The sequence below is a fragment of the Salvelinus alpinus genome, chromosome 19 (genome assembly GCF_045679555.1).
Source record: "Salvelinus alpinus chromosome 19, SLU_Salpinus.1, whole genome shotgun sequence".
NCBI lineage: Eukaryota > Metazoa > Chordata > Actinopteri > Salmoniformes > Salmonidae > Salvelinus > Salvelinus alpinus.
In genome coordinates, this window is record NC_092104.1 from 41,998,784 (window position 1) to 42,009,548 (window position 10,765).

General features: G+C 43.2%; 1 protein-coding gene across 1 annotated transcript; it reads right to left on the reverse strand.

The window, feature by feature from the left end:
• Window positions 1-1,426: 1,426 nt before the first annotated feature.
• LOC139545633 (uncharacterized) lies at window positions 1,427-9,687 on the reverse strand. Its single transcript, XM_071353608.1, has 2 exons — window positions 8,739-9,687; window positions 1,427-8,309 (listed from the first exon to the last, which is right to left on the reverse strand). The coding sequence occupies exon 2, from the start codon at window positions 7,568-7,570 to the stop codon at window positions 4,124-4,126; it is 3,447 nt and encodes a 1,148-aa protein (XP_071209709.1). The 5' UTR covers window positions 7,571-8,309; window positions 8,739-9,687; the 3' UTR covers window positions 1,427-4,123.
• Window positions 9,688-10,765: the final 1,078 nt, after the last annotated feature.

Here is a 10,765-nt window from a genome sequence, read left to right on the forward strand (position 1 = left end):
TATTGCTTGGGTTCTGATCCGTGTTCCTTCTCACCCTGTAGCGCTGCTCGTCTCATGCAGTAGATGGCTACGGCTGGTGAAGGGCTGTTCCCAAATACATGGACTTTCATCCTGTACTCAGTTATGTTTCTATCTGGATTGTTGTCTTCATACCAGAGAAACCTTAAGTAATCTCTGTGATCCTCACGTACACCAAAACAGTAAAACATTTGTTGCACATCTGCTGTTAGTGCAATGCAATCCTTGCGGAAGCGCATTAGGACACCCAAGAGTGTGTTGTTTAAGTCTGGACCACTGAGCAGAACATCGTTAAGTGACACGCCTTGACACTTAGCACTGGAGTCAAATACTACTCTTATTTGTTCAGGCTTTTGTGGATGGTAAACACCAAATATGGGTAGATACCAACATTCTTTGTCTCCCTCTAGTGGCGGTGAAGGTTCGGCTTGGTCGTTATCCAGCATCTTTTGCATGAAGTCAATAAAATGACGCTTCATGTCAGGCTTTTTGTCTAAAGTCCTGCGAAGTGATGTGAGACGGTTTATGGCCTGCTCCCTGTTATTAGGAAGGCGACGTCGAGTGGGGCGAAAGGGTAGTGGAGCCACCCAGTTGTTTCCATCATCCTGGAAAACCTGTTTGTCCATAATGTCCAAAAAGGCTTTGTCCTCCACTGATGGTGCTGGTTTATCATCGTCTTGTGTTTTGTCGAACACGGAACATCCCAGGTTGTCTGTGTTCACAGTTGTGCTTGGATCTCCCGAGTGCATTGTAGAGGGAGAGATGTGTTTCTGAGCTACGCTGTTGTAGTTCTCTTTTACCTGGATGATGTCAGGGCAAGGGCTCAGATAGGATGTGCGACCATTTTGAAGTATGTTTGTCCTGAACACGTTAACATTGGCTGGTCGGTGAGCCGTTCCCAGACAGACCTCACCCACGATGACCCACCCGAGGTCGAGTCGCTGTGCATAAGGAGTGTCGTGGGGCCCATTGATTTGCTCTCGTACCTTGTGTACCCTTAAGATGTCTCGTCCTAAGAGCAGGAGGATGGGAGCGTCTGGGTCCACAGCTGGAATTTTGTCCATAACTGGTTGCAGATGGGGATGATGATACGCAATGTCGGGGGAGGGAATCTCCGTCCTATCGTCTGGCATCATATCACAATCTATCAGAGTAGGGAGAGATAGCTGCATGTGTCCGTCTATAGACTCCACCATGAAGTTGACGGCTCTCCTGCCTGAAGTCTCTGTTACCCCAGAACAGGTCTTCATGGTGTATGGAGCAGAGTTGTCATTGATGTTGAAGAGATTGAAAAACTCTGTCTTGGCCAGAGATTTGTTACTCTGTTCATCAAGCACTACATACATTTTGACAGCTTTCTCTCTTTCCCCAGCCGGATAAGCTTTAACTAGGCATATTTTTGAACATGATCTTGGATTAACTGCCTCACCACAGATCTCCGTACACTTTGAGGTGACAGATAGAAGAGCATCGTCACCTTGCTCCCCGCCATGCTCTTTCTCTGCTGTAGCAGTGTCTGTATTTGAAGGGGCTGGGCCTGGATGCAGAGCAGCAAGATGTCTGTCGCTGTCGCACTCAGAGCACTTGATTGACACCTTACAGTCTTTAGCTCTGTGCTGAGTTGACCCACAACATCGGAAACAAATTCCATTCTCTTTGAGATATGATTTGCGCTCATCTAGAGTTTTGTATCTAAACCCACGACACTTTTTAAGAGGATGAGGTTTGTTATGTATCGGGCAGTGATGGTCAGGGTTTTCAATCTTTGTCTTACTGGGTTTGGTTTGGTGGTCTGAGGGCTCGGATGACACTTCGGTTTTGTATACAGTCACAGGTGTCTTGCTGCTGTACCTGGCAGGTTTCTCACTTTTCATAGACACCTGGTTAGTTGAGGTGTAGAGGGTGAAACTGGGGTCGTTTCTAGTTTTCGCCTGGTTCCTGATGAATCTCGAGAAGAACGAGAATGGTGGGAATGCTACCCGATAGTCCTCCTTGTATTTGGATCCCTGTGCAATCCATTTTTCTTGTAAACTGAATGGAAGTTTCTCTACAATAGGGTTTACCCCCCGAGATGTGTCCAGATAAGCGAGGCCTGGAAGGTACCCTTCTACTTTAGCACACTCCAGTTCGAGAAGAATGTCACCTAGTTCTCTTAGTTTGTGATTGTCTTTGTTAGCCAGTTTTGGAAAATCATCAATTTTCTTCAACAGTGCATTCTCGATCACTTCAGGTGCACCATAGCACTCTTCTAGTCGTTGCCAGACCATGTTAAGCCCTGCTGTTGCGTTGAAAATATGGACAGATCTAATTCTGTTTGCTTGCTCAGACGACTCTGCCCCTAGCCACTTGGTAATTAGATCTAACTCTTCCCTGGCTGATAAATTCAAGTCTCTAGTCGCATTGAGAAAGGATGCTTTCCATGCCCAATAATTTTCAGGGCGATCATCAAACTTCAGGAGTCCGGAACTCACCATCTCACGGCGTAGGAGGTACTTGATGAGGTCTGGTGCCACTTGTGACTCAGGGACGCTTTGTGTGTGTGACTGGAAGTGGGCTTGTTTTCCATTTACACCATGCTGCTGTTCATTTCTTTTGAACGGAGAGTCTCTGCTCATGTTCTGTTGTTTGCTACTTTCTGGATTATGGTATGTAGCTGGGTCAACACTAAGCTCTTGTTTCTCCACTTCAAATGGAAGTTCAGCAAAGTAGGGCCTAGCATGTTGTTGCACATACTCACAGGTACGCTGGACTGGACTTAAGGGCTGTGTCCCTGTGTCTAGCTCTTTGTGAAGTTCTCTGCGTTCTGATCCTACAGCTTCTTCAAAGGCTGCAGCTTCAGCCAATGCAGCAGCAGCTGTTCTCTCAACTTGGAGAACATATAAACTTGCCTCGGTCAGCTTTTTGCTTCATCACAGAAGCTTCCTTCTCAGCATAGGAGACTTGTGCACGCGCTGCGTCTGCCTTGGCGCGTGCTTTGATGGCTGCAGAACTCGCCGTTGAGGATCTGCTTGACTGTTTTGATGACCTTGATCTTGTAGATTGAGACTTGGTCCCAATGTGCTGAAGAGGCTCCTCCATCTCTCTCTGTCGAACTCTTGGCTTTGGTTGTTGTACCGTAGACTGCTGGTCTTCCATAGGAACAGAGGCTTTGTTGGCTGATGAATGTAGAAACAAACCACCGTGTGTGGTTATTCTTGAGCTTGAGCCCGCCGTGATGTTGTTTTTTTACTATTCTGCCCTTGAGTTGCGTTCCCATGCAAAACTAGACAGATAGCTAACAACTAAGTCTTCAATAAAACTCCCAAGGCGTGACTTTTCTTGAATGAATATATTGAAAACGTTTATGTTGTAAAACTGCAAAATACAGAAAAGAATATACTTTAGTATTCAATTCAGACCGACATACTGTAGCTGTACATTATACATTTGAAGTTGCATGAATACAAAGCACGTGCTAAGGTACCATGCATCTGGCATGATGCCAAACCATATAGCTAATTGTTACTCATATGGTAATTGACTAACTCCTTTCATTACTCTAATAATGTACAACCATCTATGTAGAATAACAAAGCATATTACACTAGAATCGGTAACAAAACTACAGTATTGTATATTTTACAATTCGTTTGCATGACGCACGAGCAAAGTAATACAGCTAACATCATACATGAAAGGCATTACAATTTGTGTGAGTAAATGCAACCAACCAACATTGATATGTAAGAAACTCTATCAATAACAAGATTATCATCATTAGCTAAATGCTTGAATCGAACTTACAAACAAATATTTTCCAAGGCTGAAGCCTGACAAGAAATAACTACACTGAAAGACCTGCACTGTAGCGTTGTTTTTAGCTGCTTCTATGCGTGCAGAACGAATTCTCTACTTCCTGTTTGCGTACATTCTAAGTACCAGAAAGCTCCACTAGGGGGCAAATAACACCATGGAACACAATGAAAATCCATCTTAACCATTGTAATAAAATAATCTGTTAACAGGATGGCAGCACACTCCCCGCCTGGTATAATGAAATTGTGCCACTATGAAATAAAACATATCAAGAAACAAATAATGTCCTTTCTATTTTTATCTTTTGTCTCTAGGATGCTTCAGAAAGAAGAACAACAATCTCTGAGATTGGTCTCAGAAACACCTTAGCAGCTCCTTGCTTGACAATTTTTAGTTCTACTTTCCTAACCTTTTTGTCAGTACTGGGAAAGGTTTTGACCACAAGCCCGACTGGCCAGTCATTTCTGTGTGCCTGACTGTCTTTCAATAAGACAACATCTCCCACTTTTACATTTGGCTTTTCTGCTGTCCATTTTCTGCGTCTCTGCAGCGTTGTCAGGTACTCCTGTCTCCACCTTTTCCAAAAGGTGTCAGCGAGACACTGGACTTGCTTCCACTGTTTTCCATGAAGGTCGTTCATGCTGAAGTATCCAGAAGGGGCTGAGGTAGCGCTGGTCTTTTGTGTCAGTAACATTGAGGGTGTGAGAATGGCAGGCATGTCAGGGTCGGTTGACACTGACACTAGGGGTCTCGCATTGATTATTGGAGCCACGAACCCAAGGGGGTCATAAAGACTATTCACTGTGGACAGGATGCCTCTCCGCGTAAAAGGCTTCTCATTGTGGGACACCTGGAATGAGAAGCTGTCTGTTTCCAGGTTCCAGGAAAGTCCCAGACTCCGTTGAAAGGGGAGAGGATCCACTCCTAGGTCCAGATCTTTTAAGTCTTTTGCACGGTCCTCCATAGGGAAGGCTTCCATAACTGTTTTGCTATTGGATGCAATCTTGTGTAGTTTCATGTTGGACTCCGCCAACATTGCTTGTGTTTTTCTTAGAATGTTGATAGCTTCTTCTGTAGTAGCTACTGATGTCAGCCCATCATCGACGTAGAAGTTCCTCACTACATATTGCTTGGGTTCTGATCCGTGTTCCTTCTCACCCTGTAGCGCTGCTCGTCTCATGCAGTAGATGGCTACGGCTGGTGAAGGGCTGTTCCCAAATACATGGACTTTCATCCTGTACTCAGTTATGTTTCTATCTGGATTGTTGTCTTCATACCAGAGAAACCTTAAGTAATCTCTGTGATCCTCACGTACACCAAAACAGTAAAACATTTGTTGCACATCTGCTGTTAGTGCAATGCAATCCTTGCGGAAGCGCATTAGGACACCCAAGAGTGTGTTGTTTAAGTCTGGACCACTGAGCAGAACATCGTTAAGTGACACGCCTTGACACTTAGCACTGGAGTCAAATACTACTCTTATTTGTTCAGGCTTTTGTGGATGGTAAACACCAAATATGGGTAGATACCAACATTCTTTGTCTCCCTCTAGTGGCGGTGAAGGTTCGGCTTGGTCGTTATCCAGCATCTTTTGCATGAAGTCAATAAAATGACGCTTCATGTCAGGCTTTTTGTCTAAAGTCCTGCGAAGTGATGTGAGACGGTTTATGGCCTGCTCCCTGTTATTAGGAAGGCGACGTCGAGTGGGGCGAAAGGGTAGTGGAGCCACCCAGTTGTTTCCATCATCCTGGAAAACCTGTTTGTCCATAATGTCCAAAAAGGCTTTGTCCTCCACTGATGGTGCTGGTTTATCATCGTCTTGTGTTTTGTCGAACACGGAACATCCCAGGTTGTCTGTGTTCACAGTTGTGCTTGGATCTCCCGAGTGCATTGTAGAGGGAGAGATGTGTTTCTGAGCTACGCTGTTGTAGTTCTCTTTTACCTGGATGATGTCAGGGCAAGGGCTCAGATAGGATGTGCGACCATTTTGAAGTATGTTTGTCCTGAACACGTTAACATTGGCTGGTCGGTGAGCCGTTCCCAGACAGACCTCACCCACGATGACCCACCCGAGGTCGAGTCGCTGTGCATAAGGAGTGTCGTGGGGCCCATTGATTTGCTCTCGTACCTTGTGTACCCTTAAGATGTCTCGTCCTAAGAGCAGGAGGATGGGAGCGTCTGGGTCCACAGCTGGAATTTTGTCCATAACTGGTTGCAGATGGGGATGATGATACGCAATGTCGGGGGAGGGAATCTCCGTCCTATCGTCTGGCATCATATCACAATCTATCAGAGTAGGGAGAGATAGCTGCATGTGTCCGTCTATAGACTCCACCATGAAGTTGACGGCTCTCCTGCCTGAAGTCTCTGTTACCCCAGAACAGGTCTTCATGGTGTATGGAGCAGAGTTGTCATTGATGTTGAAGAGATTGAAAAACTCTGTCTTGGCCAGAGATTTGTTACTCTGTTCATCAAGCACTACATACATTTTGACAGCTTTCTCTCTTTCCCCAGCCGGATAAGCTTTAACTAGGCATATTTTTGAACATGATCTTGGATTAACTGCCTCACCACAGATCTCCGTACACTTTGAGGTGACAGATAGAAGAGCATCGTCACCTTGCTCCCCGCCATGCTCTTTCTCTGCTGTAGCAGTGTCTGTATTTGAAGGGGCTGGGCCTGGATGCAGAGCAGCAAGATGTCTGTCGCTGTCGCACTCAGAGCACTTGATTGACACCTTACAGTCTTTAGCTCTGTGCTGAGTTGACCCACAACATCGGAAACAAATTCCATTCTCTTTGAGATATGATTTGCGCTCATCTAGAGTTTTGTATCTAAACCCACGACACTTTTTAAGAGGATGAGGTTTGTTATGTATCGGGCAGTGATGGTCAGGGTTTTCAATCTTTGTCTTACTGGGTTTGGTTTGGTGGTCTGAGGGCTCGGATGACACTTCGGTTTTGTATACAGTCACAGGTGTCTTGCTGCTGTACCTGGCAGGTTTCTCACTTTTCATAGACACCTGGTTAGTTGAGGTGTAGAGGGTGAAACTGGGGTCGTTTCTAGTTTTCGCCTGGTTCCTGATGAATCTCGAGAAGAACGAGAATGGTGGGAATGCTACCCGATAGTCCTCCTTGTATTTGGATCCCTGTGCAATCCATTTTTCTTGTAAACTGAATGGAAGTTTCTCTACAATAGGGTTTACCCCCCGAGATGTGTCCAGATAAGCGAGGCCTGGAAGGTACCCTTCTACTTTAGCACACTCCAGTTCGAGAAGAATGTCACCTAGTTCTCTTAGTTTGTGATTGTCTTTGTTAGCCAGTTTTGGAAAATCATCAATTTTCTTCAACAGTGCATTCTCGATCACTTCAGGTGCACCATAGCACTCTTCTAGTCGTTGCCAGACCATGTTAAGCCCTGCTGTTGCGTTGAAAATATGGACAGATCTAATTCTGTTTGCTTGCTCAGACGACTCTGCCCCTAGCCACTTGGTAATTAGATCTAACTCTTCCCTGGCTGATAAATTCAAGTCTCTAGTCGCATTGAGAAAGGATGCTTTCCATGCCCAATAATTTTCAGGGCGATCATCAAACTTCAGGAGTCCGGAACTCACCATCTCACGGCGTAGGAGGTACTTGATGAGGTCTGGTGCCACTTGTGACTCAGGGACGCTTTGTGTGTGTGACTGGAAGTGGGCTTGTTTTCCATTTACACCATGCTGCTGTTCATTTCTTTTGAACGGAGAGTCTCTGCTCATGTTCTGTTGTTTGCTACTTTCTGGATTATGGTATGTAGCTGGGTCAACACTAAGCTCTTGTTTCTCCACTTCAAATGGAAGTTCAGCAAAGTAGGGCCTAGCATGTTGTTGCACATACTCACAGGTACGCTGGACTGGACTTAAGGGCTGTGTCCCTGTGTCTAGCTCTTTGTGAAGTTCTCTGCGTTCTGATCCTACAGCTTCTTCAAAGGCTGCAGCTTCAGCCAATGCAGCAGCAGCTGTTCTCTCAACTTGGAGAACATATAAACTTGCCTCGGTCAGCTTTTTGCTTCATCACAGAAGCTTCCTTCTCAGCATAGGAGACTTGTGCACGCGCTGCGTCTGCCTTGGCGCGTGCTTTGATGGCTGCAGAACTCGCCGTTGAGGATCTGCTTGACTGTTTTGATGACCTTGATCTTGTAGATTGAGACTTGGTCCCAATGTGCTGAAGAGGCTCCTCCATCTCTCTCTGTCGAACTCTTGGCTTTGGTTGTTGTACCGTAGACTGCTGGTCTTCCATAGGAACAGAGGCTTTGTTGGCTGATGAATGTAGAAACAAACCACCGTGTGTGGTTATTCTTGAGCTTGAGCCCGCCGTGATGTTGTTTTTTTACTATTCTGCCCTTGAGTTGCGTTCCCATGCAAAACTAGACAGATAGCTAACAACTAAGTCTTCAATAAAACTCCCAAGGCGTGACTTTTCTTGAATGAATATATTGAAAACGTTTATGTTGTAAAACTGCAAAATACAGAAAAGAATATACTTTAGTATTCAATTCAGACCGACATACTGTAGCTGTACATTATACATTTGAAGTTGCATGAATACAAAGCACGTGCTAAGGTACCATGCATCTGGCATGATGCCAAACCATATAGCTAATTGTTACTCATATGGTAATTGACTAACTCCTTTCATTACTCTAATAATGTACAACCATCTATGTAGAATAACAAAGCATATTACACTAGAATCGGTAACAAAACTACAGTATTGTATATTTTACAATTCGTTTGCATGACGCACGAGCAAAGTAATACAGCTAACATCATACATGAAAGGCATTACAATTTGTGTGAGTAAATGCAACCAACCAACATTGATATGTAAGAAACTCTATCAATAACAAGATTATCATCATTAGCTAAATGCTTGAATCGAACTTACAAACAAATATTTTCCAAGGCTGAAGCGTGACAAGAAATAACTACACTGAAAGACCTGCACAGTAGCGTTGTTTTTAGCTGCTTCTATGCGTGCAGAACGAATTCTCTACTTCCTGTTTGCGTACATTCTAAGTACCAGAAAGCTCCACTAGGGGGCAAATAACACCATGGAACACAATGAAAATCCATCTTAAACATTGTAATAAAATAATCTGTTAAACCTGTTATGGCTGCAGCCCGACACCGGTACACCTATGACAACATCCAGCTCAAATGCAGGGCGCGAAATTCAAAATCTATTTTTTTTAAATATTTAACTTTCACACATTAACAAGTCCAATACAGCATTTGAAAGATAAACATCTTGTCAATCCAGCCAACATGTCCGATTTTTTAAATGTTTTACAGAGAAAAAACCACATATATTTATGTTAGCTCACCACCAAATAAAAAAGAGGACAGACATTTTTCACAGCACAAGTAGAATGCAAGTAGCATGCACAAGCCAACCTAACTAACCTAGAACCAACCTAAATAACCTAGAAAAAACTACCTCAGATGACAGTCCTATAACATGTTACACAATAAAACTATGTTTTGTTCAAAAAAATTGCATATTTTAGCTATAAATCAGTTTTACATTACTGCTACCATCATAGCTACAGTCAGAAATCGCACGGGAGTAGCCAGAGAAAATAGACACCAACGTCAACTACCTTATTACTCATCATAAATCATTTCAGAAAAATATATGGTGGATAGCTAATGAAAGAGAAAGATCTTGTGAATACAGACAATATTTCCGATTTCTGAAGTGTTTTACAACGAAAACACAATATATCGTTATATTAGCTTACTACAATAGCTAACACACAGCAGCATTGATTCTAGTCAAACGCTAGCGATAGCACAGTTCGACAGATATATGAAAAAGCATCCCAAATTGGGTCCTTATCTTTGTTGATTTTCCATCAGAATGTTCTCCAAAGGGTCCTTTGTTCAGAACCGTCTTCATTTGAACCCAGAACGAACGATGTCCCTCTTGAATTAGCATGCACACTGGCCATGCCGTGCTAACCTCTCCGTCTTGACAAAATTCTTGCGTCGCATCACGTCTAAAGTCCAGAATAAATTTCAATAATATAATTAAAGTATATTGAAAAAACATACTTTAGGATGATATTGTGACATGTATCAAATAAAATCGAAGCCGGAGGTCATATTCACCTATAACGAGGGTTTTCCAGGAGCGCAGTCCAGTTCCTACTTCGCGCCCAGAAAAAAAAATAAAGTGCGCACTTCTGACTCCAAGATGTTGTTTTCAGTCCCTGACAGAGATAATCAAGTCATTTCTTCTCTCACTTCCGCATGACACACAGGGGAAGGCGTGTGACGTGTTTCTACAGTCCTAAGTGCCAAGGCCTTTTATAGAGAGTATCTTGAAGAGAGACATAGCTTCTTGGAAATTTCACTTCCGGATAGAAAATGGGCTGTAAAAAGAGTTATGTTTCACTTAGAGAAATAATTAAACCTGTTTTAGAAACTAGACAGTGTTTTCTATCCAATACTAATAATAATATGCATATTGTACGAGCAAAAATTGAGTAAGAGGCCATTTGAAAATGGGCACATATTTTCCAGTTTTTCAATACGCCCCCTGCAGCCATATGGCAGCACAATTATTAATATTTCATCAACATTAATACACAGTGGTGTAAAGTACTTAAGTAGTACTTAAAAGTATTTTTACTTAAGTCGTTTTTTGGGGTATATGTACTTTACTATTTATATTTTTGACAACTTTAACTTTTACTCCACTACATTCCTAAATAATAACATTTAATTTTTACTGCATGCATTTTCCCTGACACCTGAAAGTACTCATTACATCTAGAATGCTCAGGAAGGACATAATTATGGCACCTATCAATATAACGTAACCCCTACTACCTCTGATCTGGCGGACTCACGAAACACAACTACTGTGTTTGTAAATTATGTCTGAGTGTGGTCGAAAATCATTCCATC